This window comes from Geotrypetes seraphini, chromosome 1 (genome assembly GCF_902459505.1).
Source record: "Geotrypetes seraphini chromosome 1, aGeoSer1.1, whole genome shotgun sequence".
Classification (NCBI taxonomy): Eukaryota; Metazoa; Chordata; class Amphibia; order Gymnophiona; family Dermophiidae; genus Geotrypetes; species Geotrypetes seraphini.
The window spans coordinates 263,109,341-263,132,416 of record NC_047084.1 but is presented as its reverse complement, the minus strand read 5'-3'; the positions used below and the strand labels follow the sequence as shown (position 1 = coordinate 263,132,416).

Sequence of the window (23,076 nt, the reverse complement as noted above, 5' to 3'; positions counted from 1 at the left end):
ATTGCTTAATGCTTGATTCCTGGTATATTTGATGTTTCTCTTTATCTTAGGGTTGTTTTTTTTTAGGGGGATATTAGTGGGTATTTAAAAAAAAGGAAAGTTATTGTTATGAACTGCACTAAATAGATCTTTGTGACTCAACATATACATATCTATGATCTACTTGCATTGTGAACTGTTACTATGGTAATGTTGCATTGGTTATTGTGTCTTGATTCACAATAAAATTGTTTAACAAAAATAAACATGAACATCTAATTATAAGTTTTAGACAATTTATCAAAGCCTGCTGTAGTTTATTAGTCATAGAAAACATGTCAAAATTAGTGTTACTGGGAAAAATGGATGACAAGCCACTTGGTGGTAGCTTGCTTATTTGGTAGCATTTTCACACTTCTCCTGTCATTCTCTTACAAAAAAAAGTTATAAACAAGGCTTTCTTTTAAGGCTTCTTCTGTTTGCTTGATTCATAAATAGCAACCACCCAGGTTCCCGTAATTTCAGTTTTAAGACCAAGATATTCAACTGCAGACTTAAGTGCAATGTAGGAAATAAAAGTCTGTCTCAGATGACCTTGCCAAGTTACTCCATATCTCAGAATCAACTAGCTACATGAGGCCCCCAGATGACAGCCTGCAGCCTGCAAAACAAATGAAATCTGGGTCTGGAGACTGTACCATTAACAGACAATACAAATTACCTTTTTGAGATATGAGGGCGGTTTGAAAGGTTCAGTAATAATACAAGTTAAACAAATGTATTTTTAAAAATTTGACAAAACCTATTTTTCTGATGGAATGGAAAAACTGGACACTTGCTGGACTAAGGGCTCCTTTTACAAAAGTGCGTTAGGGCCTTAACGTGCGGAATAGTGCGCGCTAAATTGCCACGCGTGCTAGCCGCTACCGTCTCCTTTTAAGCAGGCGGTAATTTTTCAGCTAGCGTGCGCTAATCTTGTGCATGCGCTAAAAACGCTAGCGCACCTTAGTAAAATGAGCCCTAAGTGTACAGCCCTTGATGGAGACTATGTTGGGGAATACAACTTTTAAAAAATATTTAACTTTTTTTTTTTTACCAAACTTTTCAAACTACTTTGAACAGCTCAAAATTGACATCCACATCTTACCTCTGCTAATCTTCTTTCTTCTAAATCCATACTCTATTCCTGGACAAGTAAGTTGTGAACCTATCCTTGCCAGACAGGCTTATAGGGAGACATAAATATTCATCTCCTCTCCTCTCGTTTCAGCACTGCCTCCCAGAGAATCAGTTTATACAAAAGCAGACAGCAACATCTGGAAAGAAAAGAACAAAAGGAGGGGAATGGGGAAACTCCCTGGCACATTAGTCTATTCTGCTCAGAACATGAACATTAAACGATCATGAATAATTGCAAATAGGCAAGAAAACAGTAGAGTCTGACCAAACAGTGCTATTAGGAGACACAGCCTGCACCTATGAAAGGGGGCGCTAGGATTAGAAATTCTAAGGAAAGTGCAAAATACATTCAGGTGGTAATCTTCAAAGGACTGGTCAGAAAAGACAAACATTCAGCTTACCATTACTTGTCAGGGTAGACGATCGGCGAATCAACAGGTTTCAGGAATAGAGTGTGGATTTACAAGAAAGAAGATTAGCAGAGGTAAGAACCTAATCTTTCGTTCTTGTACAATCCCACCATATTCCTGGACAAGTGGGACATAACAAAACCAGAGCCAGCCACCAAAATGGAGGAACCAAAAGTAGAATTTTGCTTGGCCATCACATCAATTTGGTAAAAGATATGCAGAGGACCAGGTAGCCGCCCTACAGATCTCCTCCAAAGAGATCACTGATGGCTCCGCCCAAGAAGAGAAAATGACTCTGGTAGAATGAGCCCTCACCAAGAGGGGGGGAGGGGTTTCTTCCCTGATGCAACGTAGGCAGTTGAAATGGCAATGTGAATCCATCTGGAGATGGTCACCTTGGAAGCTGGACGGCCTCAGTGGGCAGGACCCACCAGGATGAACAGATGTTCGGAGACCTGGAACTCATTTGTGTCCTCCAGGTACGGCAACAGAGTCCTACGCACATCCAGGGACTGCAGAGCCCAGCCCCACTTTCTTAAACTGGAGGGCACAAAAGTTGGAAGCCTAACCTCTTGGTTAACATTAAAGGCTGAAACTACCTTAAGCAGGAAGGATGGAATAGTGCACAAGGAGACACCCGAGTCTGTACACAGAGCCTGAAGCTCAGAAACCCTGTGGGCCAAGTAATGGCCACCAGGAAAACCATCTTAATGGTCATATCCATAAGAGAAATGCACTCCATTGGCTCATAATGTGGATGAGCCAGAAATAAGAGAATCAGGTTAAGATCCCACGTCAGACAAGGCACCTGGAATTGAGGCCATAGCCAGAGTGTGCCTCTCAGAAGCCAAGGAGAACCCTCGGGGGCTTCAGTCTGAGACAAGAGAGATGGCCAGTTGGACCTGAAGGGAAGCCACCGCCAGCCCTTTCTCCAAACCATCCTGAAGAAACTCCAGAATTCTGAGAATGGACAGAACTGAAGGATCCTCCTGTCTCTGCACGCACCATACCTGATAAACCTCCATGCCTTTGCATAAGCCGCCAGCATGGACTCACCACTGATGAGTATCCATTACTGACTAGGGCTGTGTGCTCAAGAGCCAGGCCATAAACCCAAAGCAGTCTAGATCCTGGAGTGCAATCGGACCTTGCATGAGCAGATGAGGGTGACAAGGAAGCTTGAGCCCCGGACCTTGTTGGAGACAAACCAGGTCGGTGTACCACAGGTGTCTCAGCCAATCGGGTGCAATAAGAATCACCCAACCCGTGTGAGATGCAATCTTCCTCAACAGGTGAAGAAGAGAAGACATATTGAAGACCCTCCTGTGGCCAGGGCTGCACTAACACATCCAAGCCTTTCGCTTCCCTTCTTGCGCCAGCAGCTGAAGAAGCGATCCACTTTCCTGTTGATTGTTGATGCCATGAAATCGAATGTCAGAAGACACCACCAGTCTATGATGTAGTTGAATGCTCTCTGGAACAAGGACCATTCCCCGGAATCCAGAGTATCGGTTGAGATAGTCCACCTGGATGTGGTCTACACTGGCTATGTGAGCCATAGAGATCACCAGAAGATGGTGCTCCGCCCAGTGAAACAGTAGTTGGGCCTCTACACCCAGGGAGGTATTTTTGATGCATCCCTGTTGATTGATGTAAGCCACCACTGTGGCACTGACCCACAGCTCATGCCTGAAGACATTGCATGAAGTGAAGCAGAGCCCGGAGAATCGCTTGCAACTCCAGTCAACTGATGGACCATCTCTGCTCAGTCCAAGACCACTGTCCCTGCACCAGATTGTGGTGACAAACCACTCCCCAGCCAAAAAGGCTGGCATCCATCGTCATGATCACCTAGCTGGAGATCTGCAGGGGAAGGTCACGGACCAGCGTCCGGGGACACAACTACTAGGCCATGCTGACCCGAGCCTCTGCTGTCCAGGGGAGGCACAAGTGTAGTGGGTCCCTCTATGGACTTCAGTGTGAAATGAGCATGTTCTGTAATGGGAGCATGTGGGCCCTGGCCTAAGGAATCACATCTATCATTGATACCATGGACCCCAGGACCTGGAGATACTGCCATGCTGTGGGAGCCGGAGTAGTCAGTAACAAAATGTTTATACGTAAACAGTTGCATTGATGAGAACAATATAAAAAGAAGAACTGAACAAGAAAGATGGAATGGTATTACAACCATGTCATCATATATGTACTTTGTAACCCTCCTCCAAACCCCCAGTGTGGATGAAAAAGAAAGAAAAAGGGAAAGTCATGTAAGCTAAGCTGCTTAGAATGATATTACAGTAGGTTTAAAGTTTGACCGTGTATGCTGTGTGGGAGGGTATGCAAGTAAGGATCCCAAATACTGAGAAAGTGCTTCTTCCACTTGTAAATACCCCTGGAGTAGCTTGCCTCCCATCCCATTAGTTCATGAATACTCATTCTCCACCCTCAATAAGAGGGCGAACTATCTGAAGTCCACTCCTTCAATATACATAGAAACATAGAAATAGACGGCAGATAAGGGCCACGGCCCATCAAGTCTGCCCACTCCAATGACCCTCCCTATCTATCTTTGCGGATAGATCCCACATGTTTGTCCCATTTGGCCTTAAAATCTGGCACACTTCTGGCCTCAATAACCTTAAGTGGAAGACTATTCCAGCGATCAACCACCCTTTCGGTGAAGAAGAACTTCCTAGTGTCACCGTGCAGTTTCCCGCCCCTGATTTTCCACTGGCCTTATAACCCAATATGCACAACTTTCAGACTCATAATCTGGGGCCTCTACCCCGTATCCTGCAAGAGCCCAACAACCCCAGTAAAAGGGCCTCTGGGGAAGCTATCAGATTCTGTCCCAGAGTCCGCCAAATATACTCCCCCACCCTCCTCCAAAAGGCTTGAACAGCCAAAAGGCATGAAAGAAGTTTGCCTCTTCTAAAACACATTTCAGACAATAGCAGGACTGTGAATAGCCCATCTTATGCATTTGGGAGGGTGTGAGATATGCCCTATGAAATACCCGGAAAGCACATTTCCATAGCAGAGAACACCCCAGGTGGATACCACTCCCCCCAAATACTGTATTCAACATTGTCGTAGTAGGGAAAAATCTTTGGGCTGGCCAGTAATGAGAAATGCTCTATGGGTCCCCGAAATTTATATCTTGCTGGAGGAGATAGAAACATAAAATTCTTTGAGTTTAGTTCTTATGGGAAACATCACCGCTCATCTATAAAGGGACTGATAGTAATGTTTCAGCTGACAGAAAGTGAAACAATCCCCCCACCTTGGGGTCACCCTACAGAAAAATTCTGTATATGAGATCAGATTTCCAGATGGGTCTAGCAGATGTTCTAAGGCAGGGGTGTCCAACCTGCGGCCCCGTGAAGTATTTTGTGCGGCCCCGGTCGAGGGTGATGCAGTGTTTTCCTCTGCTGTCCCCAGGTGTTTACCATCTTGCCGGCACCCTCCACTGTCTTGCTGCAGCGTTTGCACGGCCCCAGAAACATTTTTTTCAGCCAATGCGGCCCAGGGAAGCCTAAAGGTGGACACCCCTGTTCTAAGAGAACAATACCCGCCTCTTCCCAGTGCAGAAATACCTTGTTCTTCTGGCTTGGTTCAAAAGCTAAATTCCCTCTAATGGGCAGCAGAGTTGAGACTTGTAGATCACTTCCTAATTGGGAGACTAGGAAGCTCCATGCCTCGCGTAACGGCTCAACCACCCAACTATGTTTCAGCTCTATCGGTAATAATTTCTTTGAAACTTGCAAAATAGAAGTAAAGTGGAAGGGGGCAACAAAAGCCCTCTCCGTCTGTATAGGGCTGTAATGTTGACTACCTCCTAGCCAGTTGTGAACATGACGCAAGAGACATGCCATATTGTAAACTCCGGAGGTCAGGGAGTACCAACCCCCATGAGCCCAAGAGCCCCATATAAAGGGTAATCTGACCTTTAATTTCTTTATTAGCTCAACAAAACCTCCTGACTAACTGGCTGAAAGAAGATCAGAGGCCTTCAGCTTCAATGGTAGAACCTGCAACATAAACAGCCACTTAGGAAAAATTACCATTTTATACATATTAAGCCATTCTATAAGTGACAGGGGAAGATGTGCCACTTTGAATTCCTAGTTGCCAATCGTCACCCCTTTGATCTCAGAGGTCCCCACTATCTCCCAAAACAGGGGGTCCAGAGTTAGGATAAATAGAAGGGGTGACAGGGGGCAGCCCTGCTGGGTGCTTCTACAAATAGAAAACTGTGTCGAGCCATGACCATTCACCCAAAGATAGGCCCGGGAATTGCTAAATAACGTACAGATCGTCTGTACAAAGTACCCCTCAAACCCATAGAACTGAGAAAAGAAAGTCTCAGCGCACTCGATCAAAAGCCTTCTTCGCATCAAAACTAACAGAGAAGGCTGATGATCCCGCATTACCTTTTCTAATGACATAACAATCTGCCTCATATTTTTCACAATATATCTTCTCTTCACAAAGACGCTCTGAGATTTATGGACCAAAGAAGGAATAACCCTCGCCAATCTGTTGGCCATCACTTTGGCCAGCAGCTTTGTTTCAAAGTTTAGCAGGGAAATAAGCCAATATTAACTAGGGAGTGTGGGGTCCCTGTGAAGTTTAGGAAGTACTATTATCTTAGCCACATTGAGGCCTGCCGGCAAACTCCCTGCCTCTATACATGCATTATAAATCTCCATCAATGAGGGGGTAATCTCAGTCTAGAGAATTTTATAAAATTCGGCCTTGTAACCATCCACCCCAGGGGCCTTGAACAAAGCACTCTGGTTGTTGGCCCATTCGACCTCTCCCACTGTGATTAGGGCATTCAACTTAGTAAGATCGGAAGTGGCTACCTGTGGTAATGAAACATTGTCCAAGTAAATGGAACTGTCTAACTCTAATTCTGGGGGTGGCCCATACAGCTTCGAATAGTATTCCTGAAAAATCTGACATATCTGTTGAGCATCCGTGGTCTCCCGTCCTGTTTCTCTTTTCAAGCGTAATATCGGGGAAGGGCCCATCGCTGTATTGATCAACCTAGCTAAAGGTTTCTCACCCTTGTTCCCATATCTGTACAATTGATATTTGTAATAAGTAAGACTTTTTTGTTCTGTGATGTAACGGGGTATTAAGTTCTATCTGCTTGGCCAGCAATTTCTCCCTATCTCCCAGTGCATGAGTCTGCCCTTAAGAAGGATTTGGCGATACTTGAGAGGGTTCAGAAAAGAGCGACACGATTGATAAAAGGTATGGAAAACCTTTCATATGCTGAAAGATTAGAGAAACTGGGACTCTTTTCCCTGGAGAAGCGGAGACTTAGAGGGGACATGATAGAGACTTACAAGATCATGAAGGGCATGGAGAAAGTGGAGAGGGACAGATTCTTCAAACATTCGAAAACTACAAGAACAAGAGGGCATTAGGAAAAATTAAGAGGGGACAGATTCAGAACCAATGCTAGGAAGTTCTTCTTCACCCTAAGGGTGGTGGACAGTTGGAATGCGCTTCCAGAGGGTGTGATAGGACAGAGTACGGTTTTGGGGTTCAAGAAGGGATTAGATGATTTCCTGAAGGAAAAGGGGATAGAAGGGTACAGAGAGAGGATTACTATACAGGTCCTGGATCTGATGGGCCGCCACGTGAGCGGACTGCTGGGCATGATGGACCTCTGGTCTGACCCAGCAGAGGCACTGCTTATGTTCTTACAGCGACTATTCTAGAAAAAATAATTACTGAAAATGATATTGGGAGCTCTACCAATGCTCCCATTCCAACAGCCACCTACCTAATCTGAAACAAAATTTAGTGAAAATTAAATTCCCAATAAAAACTGAAAAAGAGAATGGCATATATTGCTGCAATATATCAAGCTGCAAACTATGTCAGCACATATCACAGGACCCCACAGTCAGTCACAATGGAAAAAATATTCAGCATAAGAGGATTCTACACATACTTATCTTCAAATGTAGTGTATAATATTCAATGCAAAAAAATGTGAAGAAGAATGCTATGTTGGAGAGGCACCACATTGAACACCATATTGCTAACCAGGGTGACACTTCTAGATAGGACAGCACTTTGCAAGGCTAGATCAAATCAGACCACTGCATCAATGACTTTATAGTGACAATAATAAAAGGACATTTTTAAACAATCTAGGAACTCCCTTCCTAATTTGAAGTTAAAATGATGAAATATTTCAACACTCACCACACTACTTAAAATTTGTGTTTTCTCTCACATTATAAACCATAAAAGTACTGTATACTGCTTTGCCACCCTCTGATCACCCATCCATCTCTTCATGTTTCTCACCTCCCCCATCCCTACCTTTTATCTGTGAAACTATTATTGGAATACTTACATATGTAACATAGTAACAAAGTAGATGACGGCAGATAAAGACCCGAATGGTCCATCCAGTCTGCCCAACTTGATTTAATTTAAATTTTTAAAATTTTTCCTTCTTAGCTATTTCTGGGCAAGAATCCAAAGCTCTACCCGGTACTGTGCTTGGGTTCCAACTGCTGAAATCTCCGTCAAAACTGACTCCAGCCCATCTACACCCTCCCAGCCATTGAAGCCCTACCCAGCCCATCCTCTCCCAAAAGGTCATATACAGACAGACACAGACCGTGCAAGTCTGCCCAGTACTGGCCTTAGTTCAATATTTAATACTATTTTCTGATTCTAGATCCTCTGTGTTCATCCCAAGCTTCTTTGAACTTCGTCACTGTTTTCCTCTCCACCACCTCTCTCGGGAGTGCATTCCAGTGATTCTCGACTCAAACCTGTTGCTCTCAGATCATGTATCAAAATTAGTGTCTTCATGTTTCTATTACCTATGCCAGCTAAAGTGCATCTGTGCTTACTTTTCAGAGAACGATTTTGCCCAGCTACTACTATATTTGATTTGATTTGATTTCTTATATACTGCTATACCGCTATATGCGTTTGTGTTATCCCGCTTAGATTATTGCAACACGCTACTAGTAGGCTTACCTGCAAAAACCATCTCCCGTCTCCAAGGCGTGCAAATTGCTGCAATCCAACTCCTGAAAAACCTGGGCTTCCACACCCACGTCACCCCTGCACTAAGATCCATGCACTGGCTGCCCTCCGAAAACGATGTGTCTTTAAAGCCCTGGTTCTAGCTTTCCCCAACCTATCACTGAGATCCCAAGCAGAAAAATGGCTAGCCATTCCACCCGGACACTCACTCATATCTGAAACAGCCCGGAAACACTCTTATTCCCATTTCATACCCAGATTATGGCACATCATTCCCCCATCTGTCAGATCTTTAAACAGTCTATGGAACTTCAGGAAGGCCTTGAAAACCTTCTTCTTTACAAACCCAGCTCCTTAGCTTACATCTGCATCTCTGACTAACCCTTATGTCGGACCACTGGACCAAAAACCCACCATACTTCAATGACGCACAAACCTACGAAGCTATTTTACCTTAAGTTAGGCTATGTCCATATGGAAAATGATGTAATTTAAACCACCATAGACTAATGTTGCAATTTTAACATTAACTGTTCTGATATTTGCTATCATTTGCTCATTTCTGATTTGAAGAAAGTATTGCCTTTGGAAGCTAATAAAAAATGTATTAAGTTAGTCCAATTAAAAAGTATCATTCCAGTTTCTTTTATTTTCTTTGGTTTGGAGAATGCCTGGAAAGATGGCACAGACTCACAAACTTGGAAATAAATCCTTCTGTGGTGTCCCTCAGGGTTGTCCACTATTCCCCATATTAGTCAATCTATTCAAGATTTCTCTAGATAAGGTAACATATCCTTCACTAAGGGTGATTGCCTCCTATACTATGCAGATGACATTTTTCTACTCATTCCACTTGGAAATGACTTGAGTGAAACATCCGCAAGAATATCAGAGAGCATAGAAATAATCTACTTCTGGGCTCTACACATCCAAAACCAAATTACTATGGTTCCACAACACATTCCAGACAGTCCTCACATCTCTGACTACCAACAGGATCATTACTAATAGACAAAACTGCTGAGGTTCTAGGAATCACACCTGGCTCCATCCTCTCATATGAACCCCAGATCTTCTATTTGTGGAGAAAAGCAAAAGACTGAAGCAACTAAGACTGATCCGTCCTTACTTCCATATTCACCACTTTGCCTTCTTAGTCCAAATGCTGGTCTTGTCAGTTTGACTACTGCAACTCACTCTACGCTGTCCTGAGTTCCTCTCTACAACACAAATTACAGATGATTCAAAACACAGCAGACTGATCTTCAGACTAAAAAAATATGATGCTTTATCAGAATATTACCACAAACTTCACTGGTTACCCATACATGCACAAATCACATTCAAGCTATCTTGCATCATGTTCCATACCTTACATGTTAATATCTCAGAGCAAATAATTCAACTCTTCTCCAAATCGCACTTATCATCCAGACTCCACAGCACAAACCTACTAATACTTCCTTCATTCAAAGGAGTCAAATACAAACAAATTTATAACTCTCTATTCACCTATTCAACAATCAAAACATGGAACAGTCTCCCAACAACCATTAGGACTGAACTACCTCAGCTTTCAGAAAAATAATCAAAACCTATTTATACGACATACCTCTTCAACCTATAACTTAAACACTACAGCTACCTCAAGAAAACTATCATCAGTAATACACCAATACATTATCACGGACATAGTATATGCACATGGAAAAGCCCCCCAAATTGTAATATACATATCTGACCCTCCACACTTATCCCTATGAAAATTTTTAAATTTGTAACCAAAATGTCATAGTATTTCCCCATATTATATGTGGGCCTTTTAACTTGTAAATCGCCTTGAACCTATTTTTGGATAAGAGTTATATGTAAATTCAGATTAGATTAGATTTATATTTAGTTAAGAGTGGATGATCAGGGCTGCCACACTACTTTACCTGTTGCCTTTAGAAGAATGCAATATATACAATGATGAAGGGAAAGACACAAATATAAATGGCAAGGGAGATCTGTGTAGAGCAGACAGCCGATACTTGATACTTTTCTGCGGTAAGGCCAGTTAGTGTGGGAATAATGAAAATTTTAATCTGCGTGGAACACTAAAGAGGGTTTTACAACAGGAATCAATGTGTGTACCAGAGTGTGAACCAGAGATGGACAAAACTGTATAGTCAAACAAATGTTAAAGATGTCGTTTGCTATGCCTTCCCAATGCTCAGAGAAGAGGGTATAAACAAACCTTGTTCGAACTGCTAGAAAAATAATACTAGCTCGGAACTGGTGGTGGGAGAAGGGGATTTGAAGAGAGGATTTCTTTTGGAAGAAAGCCCGTGCAAGCCTTAAGTGCTTGTACTGAGAAATACATGTGAGTCCAAGTAAACCCACTACCAGATTTGAAACCTGAGTAAAATGGTCTGGTAGCCATGCTAATCCACTTTTAAAGGTAATATATAGAAATAAAACAAAACAAAACATAAAGGAAATAAAGTGATACCTTTTTATTAGACTAACTAAGAATGACCATATTAGTCCATATTATCATTTACTTCATTGGCTGCCTTTGGAGGCAAGAGTATTATTCAAATTTTCCTGTATCTGCTTTAAGTTGATATCGGGATTGTCTCCAGCTTACCTTTTTCCTCATTTTGTGTTGCATAGACCATCAAGAGAAACTAGAAACTTCTACTTATTTGCTTATCCAAAAATTAATGGGTGTAGATATAAGACCTTCTTAGATAGGACCCTAGCATTTCAAGGCAACAATCTTGGTTAGGTAAATGTATTCAGCATGCTATGTTATTCTATTACAGTTTTTGGAAATTAATTAAGACCACTTTGTTCGATAAGTTTATTACTTAGTGAGTGTTATTATTGAAATTCTATTTTACAAATATTTGTATTTTTTACTGTATTATTGTATTTTGCCGATTGTCCAGCTCTTTTTAGTGTAAACCGCCTAGAACTTTTGGTTATGGCGGTATAAAAGGATAGTTATTATTATTAATTGATTTTTTGATTAGCTTTCAAAGGTACTCTTCTTCTGATCAGAAAAGATTTGAATCCGAAAGTGGCGCCTGTTTTGTATGCATAAATATAAGTTTTTCAAGTAAAAAAAATCCTGAAAAGTTTAAACTGTATTTAAAGGTACAAAAGAGCTGCATCAATATATGCTTCACAGTTGGGTTTACATGGCATATGCACACAAGAGCTGTGCTTACTGTAAAACTCTTGTGCATCTACCAAGCACATTCCTCCTCCTCGCTTTTGTATTTACACTATACATATAATCAGTGGCGTACCGGGGTCCATCATTTTTTGACACCCCCTCCATCTGTATGAAACACATGATTTTTAGTAACAATCCACACATCGCACAAGAGTGTACCTAGGAAAAGGCAGCATCTTACATACTGTAGTGAACAGTACATCAATACACTCATTGTAAAACTAAACAAGCCAGACTGGTACAGATCAGTCCCTCACAGTCAATCCTAACATAAAACCATGTCTTTCGAGCACACAAGTTTCCAAATTAATTCTATATTTAATATACTGACCATCAGTGAGTATCTGATCGGTTTACAGAGTAAAATTATAATGTAAATTACACTATTAAATTTAAAATATAGTTCTAAAATAAAAGAAAAGAAAGGTCACTAACTAAGTATTTACATAATTAATGGACAGGTCTTAGAATGGTTTGATACATAATGTAGAGGGGTTAGGGTGGGAGAATAAAATACATTGAAGTAAAAACAACAACACAAGTAATCACAAACGTAACCCTTCCCACCTTTAGAAAACTGTAGTGCGTTTTTTAGCCACAGTGGTAACAGCTCAGATGCTCATAGAATTCTGAGCATCAGAGCTGTTACCACCACAGTCGGCGCTAAAAAACACTGTACAGTTTTGTATAAGGGGGGGGGGGGATAAAATAGAAATATGTAGACAAAGGTTAAACTGAACCACCAAGAAGCTGGACTCTGCATACAATGCAACACCATAGAAACGGTGACACATGTCCCCTAAAGCAAAAAAAAGAAAAAGAAATTTTTTTTCCAAAAAAATCTTTATTACTAATTTATATACATTTTTAAAACTTTTATCTTTCATATTCAATCATTAATTAGTACATTAATTCATTATAAATCTCATTTCATAGTATCTAAAAAGAAAAAATCTAATTTCTTATACAACTTCTCTTAAGCATACCCTCCCTTCCTTCCCTCCCCCAACCCACCCCACCATCCCGGTGGAAGGATGTGTGCAGGAGATTCATGAAATATAAAGATATAAAAACTTTCAGTTAAGTAAGGTAGTATCTTTTTGGAGACTAATCCAAGTTTCATATGCCCCCCCAAATTATATTATAGCTATGAATTTGATTTCTGCAAAGAGCGGTCAGTTTCGACATCTGTTGTATATATTGAACTTCAGTCAACAATACTCGAAATGCCGGAAGATCTGGTTGTTTCTAAGCAGATGCCATAAGTCGACCTGCTGTCATTATCAAATGTATCCATTTCTGCTGCTTAAGCGGGACATCATCTGGTCCTATATTCAATAAGTAGCACCCCATAGTCTTAGGGATCTTAATGCCTAATACTTCCTCTATAAAGTAAGTCACTTTATCCCAATAGGCCTGTGCTTTAACACAATACCACCATATCAAGTTCAAGTTCAAGTTTCAAGTTTATTGGTTTTTTTATACCCCGATCATAAAACAAATATCTGACCGGTTAACAATAAAATTTAAATAGGAAAGAAAGATATATTTAATTGTGTTTAGAGAGAGTAGTGAGAAAAATAGAAACATATAAAACGTATAGACAAACCTGACAGTGAGGGTAAGTGGGAAGGTTAGGAAAAAGTTACATAATCTTAGGAGAAATGAGATAGAGGGAAGGGATATAACACAGGGGGCGGGGGTGCCTGGTATGAGTGATATGCTCTGAGGATGATAATTAGATTGAAAAAGAAATCAACAAGTGGACGAGAAAAAGATTAAGATTTAGCATAGGCATCTTTAAATAGATAAGTTTTAAGAAAAATCTTAAATTTTGGTAATTGAATTTCGTCCCGAAGAAATTGGGGGAGAGAGTTCCATAATGTGGGTGCAGTTATGGCGAAGTTAGTATTCCTGGTGTAAAAGGATTCTTTTAGAGAAGGAATGAAAAGGAGTTTTTGATCAGATGATCTTAAGGAACGAGGAGAACTTTGGGGGATTAAAAGTTTATCAAGAAATAGGGGTAGGTGTGAGTGTTTGATTTTGAAAGTAAGTAATATGATTTTATAAAGTATCCGATGAGAGACGGGGAGCCAATGAGCCTCTTTGAAAAGAGGAGTGACATGTTCGAACTTGCCGACGTTGTAAATGAGTTTAATAGCAGTATTTTGAACAAGTTGCAGCCGTCGTAGTTCTTTTTGGGGGAGTCCATTGAGAAGAGAATTACTATAGTCTAAATGTGAGATGACTAGGGAATGAATTAGTATATTGATCGAGTCGGTAGTTAAAATAGATCTATTCAAAGGTATATGTTCAAAGGTACCCACTTCTACACATCCTCTCCAACATTTAGCTGATCCTTTACCATACATAGCCCATAATCGTTCCAGAGTATAGTACCAACAAAAAAAATCTTATAACCATTTTCTATCATATTACTTGCTATAGTGCCATAAAGTTGGGAATGCATTATTTTAGACCATTCTTTATCAGTATAACATTTACCAATTATCTCTTTCCAACGCCGCCTATAAGGTGGATGAAGATGCTCCAATTGCGGTGATACTACCCCTCCCACTTTCTTTCATCATGGCACTCTCTAAATTTGATTGTTCAACAGTAACTAATTCTTTAATGATCGTTTTTTTAATATAGCTTTCAATTTGTCTGTAGTAGAATAGGTCTCTCGGTAAAAGGCCATATTCGTCTACCAATACTTCAAAAGGGACCATTTTCCCATTGTCCAATAGTTGACCCAATGTTCTAAGACCTTTTCTACCCCATATATGAAAGGCCATATCAGCCTCGCCCTGGGCAAAATTATGCATATATATAATAGTTGCCCCCAGAAAATAGATCTTATCTCCATACCATCGCCTACGTACCTGGGTCCACAAATCTAAAGTGTGCCGTATTACGGGGCTAGACATTTTAGCTATAGTAAAGAGTTGAGGTAGTGGGAGCCAGGATTATCGCCCATAACAGAAATGTACTCACTATGTTTTGCTCCATATTCACCCACGATTTCTCCATGTTCCATTTCCAATTAACTAAATATCGCAATTGAGCTGCTTGATAATAATATTAAAAATGTGGCACTGCCATTCCTCCCAATTTCCTAGGTTGGTCCATCGCATGAGTTACCCTTGGTGTTTTATATTTCCAAATATATGCAAATATCTTCCGCTCCAAATGGAGAAAAAAAAATTGGGGGAGGGAAATTGGCAGGGCTGAAAATAGGTAGAGCAATCTTGGAAGTACTACTATCTTAATTGTTTGCACTCTGCCTAGCCATGAAATATTAATATCAATATCCTGGTAGATTGCTTTCAAAAGGGGAGGGTAGTTAGCAACATATAACATCTCAATTTGCTTAGTCAAATTAATCCCCAGATATCGTAATGATTGTTGTGCCCATTTGAAGAAGTAATTACTAGTGATCCATCTACGGTCTAAATCTGACAGGGTAAGATCCAAGATTTCCGATTTAGAAATATTTATACGAAATCCTGAAATTTGTCCATAACTTGTCATAGTTTCCACTATAGCTTTGAGCGAAGTAAGAGGATCTTGTATTGTAAAGAGAATGTCATCTGCAAAAAATAATATTTTTGTTTCTAATCCGCCAATTTTATACCTGAAATATTTGAAGCCTGTCGCACAAATTATGCGAGAGGTTCCATAATCAATACAAAGAGTACAGGTGACAGGGCACAACTTTGACGGATTCCTCTCCCCAATGTAAAGCAATCAGTATATCCTCCATTTATATTGATTGATGCTAAAGGGGCCTTATATATCAACTGAAGCCAGTATAGAAAATTCCCAGCTATTCCCACCTTTTCTAAAACTTGAAACAGATAGGGCCAGTAGACCCCATCAAATGCCTTCTCGGCATCAGTGCCCAAGATATGAGTCGAGTCTTGTCCACCAGTTGTCTGCTATATTAAATGACAGACTCATCGTATGTTATCAAAAGTCTGGCGACCCCGTATAAACCCAGATTGGTCATCAACTATTAATTGTGGCATATATTTTGTAAGCGTTTAGCTAAAATCTTAGTAAATAATTTATAATCCACATCTAATAATGAAATAGGTCTATAAGAAGAACAGGATGTCTGATCTTTACCTGATTTTAATATCACAGTTATACCAGCTAAACGCCATGAATAGGGCAATTCCTGTCCATTTGTCAGCGTATTTAAAAAACGTAATAAAGGGGGGATCCTGGAGATTTTCTACCTTTGTCTTCTCTGGTTTCTGTTTTCCTCATCTTTTTGTCACTCTCTTCCTTTCATCCACTGTCTGCCCTCTCTCTCCATCCACCCCTCTTTTATCAGCATCTGCCCCTTGTCTCTCCCTTCCCCCCACTTCCATCAGCATCTGCCCCCTTTCTTTCCCTCCAACCCAATTCCATCCAGTATCCTGCCCCCTTTCTCTCCCACCACTCTTCCATACTAGTATCCTGCTCCATATTAAAAATCTTTGCCCTGAACGAGGGTGATGAAGTCTGCATTGTATTTGTTATTGTAGAGTTTCTCTTCCAAGTCCAAAGTTCTCTTACCTTCAATCTCGTCATCCTTTCTCTCTCCCTTCATCTCAATGCCATGCAGCAAGGTCCCGCGATGACTGCAGCTGCTGGCTCTGCTCCGGAAAAAGTGACGTTGGAGGGAGTGGACTGGCAGACATGGGGAGTTGCTGCAAGGTAATGCAATGACTGTGACTGCTGGTCCACCCCCTCAGACGTTACTTACTTCTTCCAGAGCAGAGCCAACAGACGTAGTCATCGCAGGACCTTCCTGTACCTCAGCGCGGCTGCCGGTCTACCCCCTCTTACGTCACTTGTTCCGGAGCACAGCTGACAGACGAAGTCATCACGGGACCTTGCTGTACCTTTCCACAGCTGCCGACTCTGCTCTGGAACATGTATGTCAGAGGGGGTGGACCAGCACCTGTGGCAGAGTAGGGCGGGAGGTTCCAGACCCCCTAGGGCGTGCACCCAGGGCGATCTCCCCTCCCCCTCATTTCCTTTGAGCTAGTTTTCTGTGCCATTTCAGCAAGATGGGGTGTGCGTTGTTGGCTTTACCATGGGAGTTCTGAGACTCAGCCTGAGAGACAGACCTTTTGTGTGCCCTTTCTTTTTCTCCACTCTTCCTTTCTCATGCCTTCAGTCTTCTTTGAAGAGTACTGTACTCAGCGTATTACTTAATTCCTCTCCCCCCTGCTTCTGAGAATAGTCACTAGAGATAAAGAAGGTATGCTCAGGTCTTGGTGACATACAATGGTGGTTTGAAAAGTTTGTTAAAAAAGCAAGTTAAACAACTTCACTCTCTAAATCTCAGAGCTGACTATCTCAATTCTGTATTGCTGTGTTGTCTTTTTATAATTTTTTCTAACCTATGACGTGTCTTACCATATTCAATTTGTCACGTCCCTGCCTAGTACAGATTGAAATTTCCTTTGCTTAATAGAATTTTCTACCTTCACATTTCTCTATTACCTAAACTTATTCTACAGTAATATTTTAACTTTATGAACTTCGTTTCCATAGTTATTACCGTAACTTACCTACTTTCCAGGGCACGTGTCTTCTCATAAGATCCGTTTGCTTTTCCTCAGGTGTATTCAATCTTGTCATCTCTGTACTTTGATTCCCCTATGCACTATCGGTTTTGTTTTTCTGCCTCTGTCAGTAACTAATTATGTTTTCATAAATTTTTATTGTGCTCCTGTCACTGCTTTCAGGGCTTCATTCTTCTCTCATCACAAATCTCAGGAGCTCACTGTAACCTCATCCGGCTCTACTGTCTTACTTTCTTATAGCATGATCACTTACTAGCCTCTCAGCTATACATGTAGAGGGGTATAATCGAAAGGGATGTCTAAGCCCATTTACGTCCATCTCGCAAGTCATCCAAAATAAAAAACAGCCTAAGACACATTTTCAAAAGATACGTCCAAATTTTTTTTCATTTCGAAAATCGTCTAGTTATACGTCCTGCCGATCTGATCGTCCAAGCCGCTAAATCGTCTATCTTTATACCACATTTCCGTCCAACTTTCTGTCCAAGTCCAAAATGCCTAGAACAAGCCTGGTTGGATGTGGGAGGGGTCTGCAAAGTGATGGATTGAACACCTAGACATGCCACTGCTGTGAACTTCACAAAAAGAGTGCCATGTCTTCTCCTCCCTACAGCTCCTTTATAGGTCATGATGAGCCTACCAAACCACCACCAGAATCCCCTAGACCCACTTATCTACCACCCCAATAGCCCTTATGGCTGCAGGAGCCACTTATATGCCAGTACAAAAGGGTTTTGAGGGTGTATAGGGGAGTGCACATGTTTCAGTATCAATGCAGTGATTACAGGGGCTTATGGGCATGGGTCCTCCTCTCTATGGGTCCCTAACGCACCCCCAAGATGACTTAAGCTGCCTCTGGGCTGGACGACTAGGCTTTCCTATGCCAGGCGGCCAGGTGATGATGGTCTGGAGGATGAATTTTAAAGTTACGATTAAACTTTTTATGGGGGTTGGGGGGGTTGGTGATCACTGGGGTAGTGTGTGGGGGTCTGTTTTATGTGTTTGCAGTGCTTATCTGGTGACTTTAGGTGACTTAGACCATGCTTTACATTGTCTAAGTCACAATGTCCAAGTTCCGTCTAGGGTCTGTTGTAAAACTTTCGGTTATAAATGCTGTACGACTAAGTCTAAGCCGGCCCACGTCCCGCCCTCGACACGCCTCCTGAAACGCCAGTGGCATACCAAGGGGGTGCACAGCTGGCCACCCACTGGGGAATAGGCTGCCACTGCTGCCATCGGGAACACACTGGCGCCGAGTTCTCCCTGCATTTCTTCCCTGCGGGGCCGACCAACTCTTGCCACCCGATGTCAATTCTGACGTTGGAGAGGACATTCTGGGCCAGCCAATCGCTGCCTGGCTGGCCTGGAACATCCTCTCCGACGTTAAAATTGATCTTGGGCGGCGAGAGTTGGTCGGCCCTGCAGGGAAGACAAGCAGGGAGGGAGAACTCGGCGCCGGCCTGTTTCCGATGGTGGCGGTGGCGGCCTTTCCCCAGCAGCGGTGGCAGCAGCATGTTTCCCAATGGTGGTGGCATTGAGGAGTGCAGGGAGAAAGAAAGAAAGAAAGAAATGGGGCACGGAGAGAGAGAAAGACAGACATAGAGAAAGAAAGGGGGCATGGAGAGAGAAAGAAAGAAGGGAGCAGGGTGAAAGAAAGAAATGGGGCACGGAGAGAGAGAGAAAGACAGACATACAGAAAGAAAGGGGGCATAGAGAGAGAAAGAAAGAAGGGGGCAGGATGAAACAAAGAAAAAGTTGAGGGAGGGAATGAGGTCTGGAGGAGAGGAAGCATACAGGAGGCTGAAAGAAGGGAAGAAATATTGGATGCACAGTCAGAAGAATGAAGTGCAACCCGAGACTGATGAAATTACCAAACAAAGGTAGGAAAAATGATTTTATTTTCAATTTAGTAATCAAAATGTGTCTGTTTTGAGAATTTATATATGCTGTCTATATTTTGCACGATGGCCCCCTTTTACTAAATCGCAATAGCGGTTTTTAGCGCAGGGAGCCTATGAGCGTCGAGAGCAGTGTGGGGCATTCAGTGCAGCTCCCTGCACTAAAAAACACTATCGCGGTTTAGTAAAAAGGGAGGGGGTATATTTGTCTATTTTTGTATAGTTGTTACTGAGGTGACATTGCATAAAGTCATCTGCCTTGACGTCTTTGAAAACTCACGGAATATAAATAATTAACATTTTCTCTGCATATAGTGTGCTTTGTGTTTTTAAAATTTTATTGTTGGTAGATCATTTTGACTTGGCTACAAAGTTAAGGGGGAGGGAGGGAGGGAGGAGAGCTGCTGAAAGACATCTAGTAATCCTTGCAGGCTTGACTGTGCAGGGAATTATTTTTGTAAAATCATGTTTTGTTATGTGACTGGCATTATTTAGACTTTAATTTCTATGAATAAATAGAATGAATATGATATAAAATTACTTGCTTGTTTTTTTGTGCGTGCGCTGAAGGAAAGTGGAGAGAGAGTGGGTTGAGGACGCTGAAGGGAAATAGGGAAGAGAGAGTGGGGAGAAGACGCTGATTTATAAATTGACAATTGTACAGAATATTGTTTCTTTTTATACTTTAATATAATAAGTTCAATATAAAACAATTCAAGGCTTGTGTGGATGGAATCAGGTGGTTTGCAGAGATGGGGACCGAGCTTACGGGGATTAGTCCAATAAAATGGTATTTTCTTATTTCTCATTATTTGTTTTATTTTTATTTGTTAATTTGTTATGGTGATTGTTATATATCAATTTTTTCAAATTTAAATTTACTGTCTTTATATTCTGCACAATATTAGAGGACATGTGTTACTGTTTTTGTGGTGTTGTGGTGTTGCATTGTATGCAGAGTCTGGTTTCTTGGTGGTTCAGTTTAACTTTTGTCTACATATTTCTATTTTTAGTTTGTGATTATTCCATAGTGGGCGAGGGTGTATCTCTGTTCTGTGTGTATGAAAAGAACATAGTTTTCAGTTGGCATTGACTGCAGGATCAATTGACTGTGCGGGATCTGGCTTGTTTAGTTTTACAATGTATGTGTTGGTGTTCTAGTGCTCACTGCAGTGTTTAAGATGCTGCCTTTTCCTAGGTACACTCTTGTGCGATATGTGGACTGTTACTAAAAATCATATTTTTCATATAGATGGGGGTGTGTGTCAAAAAATGATGTGCCCCGGGTGTCACATATGCTAGGTACGCCACTGCAAAACGCCCCGTTTAGCTTTGGTTGTTCAGCGGCACTATGAAGGCCTAGGTCATTTAGAAATACGTCCAAAACCCATTTTTAGTATCGGCACTTGGACGTTTTTGAGAAATTTTCGTCCAAGTGCCGACTTAGGCCGGTTTTTGGACGTTTTTCTCTTTCGATTATGAGCCCCTTAGTCTAGAGTTTCCAATTTTTTTCATAGCATAGGAAAAATAGCTTTTGATAAAACCTAGAAACTCATTGGACTAAGTGTATAGTCCTCGATGGAGACTACAATGTTAAAATTGCTTTTTTAACCAAACTTTTCAACCCACCCTCTTATTTGTATTATTGCTTTGCTTTATCTGCCTGATATGACCTTTTGAATAAGATGGGTATATTTAAGCCAAAAATTTCTTTGAGTGTATTTTTCTTTGCTTAATTGCATTTGCTTATATACATGAAATCCAACTTTTAACTGTTTTAAAGAAGATATGCTCAGATTTCTTCTTGCTGGTGAAAAGCACCTGGCTTTTCTTCTGTTGACCTCGCAGGAAAGCAGTGACCATGATTAGTGCACCAATCGCAAGGTTCTGATGAACGAGAGAAGCACGAGAAAGAGACAAGCCTTCTACTGAATGACATGCTCAATAAGCGAGACTTAGAATCTCTGTACTCAGTTAGCCTAAAGTCGGTCTGTTTCCTTCTGAGTAAGAGCAACTATAAATCAAGGACTATATGGAATTGCTTACCAGTCCAGTCGACGGAAGAACAATAGACAAGCAAGATCTAAAAAAAAGCGCCTAGTTTTATTTAAACAAAACAAGATTATTTTCTCTGAACACAGCACCACCTTCATTTGAATGATCTTAATACTGGAGCGCCGAAGCTTTAAGATTATGCAAATATAACTTAATACAAAGTCTGCGGTGTCTGAAAAAAAATTATAAAAATCCCAAAGGATTTTACTACTCTTTTCTTCCAATAGATTATCTAGTCTAGGCCATCAACAAATTTGTATTCTGCGGACTGCACTTACTCTGCCCTTCTCCTATCCAGCTTTTTCAAAGATACCGGGCCAAGCATATTACGTCATTATCAGAGCAAGGCGGCGCGCGCCGTCCTCTCTGCTGCAGTACTTTGCCGTCGCTCGCGCGCGCGTGGAGCGTGTGGCTTATCGCCGCAACTAAACTTGAACTTTCCTCTTTCACAGAAGCAGCGGCTGGAGTCTGCCATTTCCCCCTTTTTCTCCGCCCCCAGGAAACCTACGGTGGGATTGGTCGTCGGAGCTGGCAGTGCGCAGCTTCGCTCCGCCCAAGTTTGGTTGTGCTCTCCTCTCTGTCAGTGGTTGTGTTTCCTCTTGCTGCGGAGTTGGGGAGGGTGATGGGACGGTTGGAGGGTGTCGGTGAGCGCTGAGTCCGGCGGCTGCCGACCATTTATGTGGGTGCAGAGAGGCCCCTCTTTTCTCTTCATTTGCTTTCGTTTTGACCGGCGCTGTGGTATTTTGGAAGAGGACGGGCTGATTTTTCGGACATGGCCACGATGGAGAAGCTGATGAAGGCCTTTGAGTCGCTTAAGTCTTTCCAGCAACAACAGGGACCGGTGGCGGCGGCGGCTGCTGCTGCAGCGGCTGCGGTGGTTGTGGTGCCCGAAGAGCCGGTGCAAAAGCAGTGAGTGCAGATGATGGGCCCGACTTTGTTAGATTGATTTATTCGCCCTCCCCTTTCTCTTTCTTGCCACCAGCTTGCTTAGTAACTTTTCCTCTTCCATTCCCTATCTGCTTTGCCACCTGCTTGCTTAGTAACTACAGTAGTCTGCTCCACTGCCTTGGAAGCAGGAGCTCCTCACTGAATTTATCTTATGAAACCTTAAGTGCGACTCGCGCGGTGATGCAAAATGGGCAAAGAGCCCCTTGATCGGAAATTGCCAGAGAGCATTGCTATCTGTTTTCTTTAAAATAGACTCTCTATTAAAGAGGAATATTTTACTTTAGCTACGAATGTAAGTTATCTGCTCAATTTGCTCACTTTTGTTAATTGATGGCAGCATGAAGCTTGTTTTCCTAGTACTTTTTCTCTGGAGTGAATGTCGTGCTAATAATAGTAATTTATTTTGTTTGAAGTGTTTCAAATGATCAAAGCCAGTGTTTTTTGAGTAAAAAAGTATTTGCTCAAACCCTATCAGAGACTTTGTTGTTTTTGATGTTGGTCTGTTTCGGCACTCCTCTCTCCAGAGCGATGAACAGACTGCCTGGGCAATTATGAATGAGTGTGTGGCTGTCACCAAGTCTGTATGGAACATCCATTCTTCTTATAGGACAGACCAAGATGAAAGTGTTATCCTATCTGACTAGTCCTTCATCTTTTCCCCCTACATTTTCTTGACCCTTTTCCCTAGAGAGATGATGGGATTTTGGAAAAATATGATAGTTTGAGGATGGATGTTTTGAAAATTGTTTTTATGGACCACGATA

General features: G+C 41.7%; 1 protein-coding gene and 1 long non-coding RNA gene across 7 annotated transcripts in view; one reads left to right on the top strand and one right to left on the bottom strand.

The window, feature by feature from the left end:
* Window positions 1-382: 382 nt before the first annotated feature.
* LOC117363118 lies at window positions 383-21,795 on the bottom strand. Its single transcript, XR_004539979.1, has 3 exons — window positions 21,643-21,795; window positions 1,127-1,295; window positions 383-640 (listed from the first exon to the last, which is right to left on the bottom strand). It is a non-coding gene; the product is annotated as an uncharacterized LOC117363118 (long non-coding RNA).
* Window positions 21,796-21,897: 102 nt separating this feature from the next.
* Window positions 21,898-23,076, top strand: part of HTT (huntingtin) — an 831,912-nt gene continuing 830,733 nt past the window's right edge. For 3 of the 6 annotated variants that reach the window (XM_033950401.1, XM_033950373.1, XM_033950392.1), the window contains exon 1: window positions 21,899-22,273. In XM_033950401.1, the coding sequence (XP_033806292.1) occupies window positions 22,137-22,273 (137 nt within the window). In that variant the 5' untranslated portion in view covers window positions 21,899-22,136. Of the gene's footprint in view, window positions 22,274-23,076 lie in introns of all 6 variants that reach the window. The other 3 variants (XM_033950363.1, XM_033950354.1, XM_033950381.1) reach the window with 2 other exon arrangements.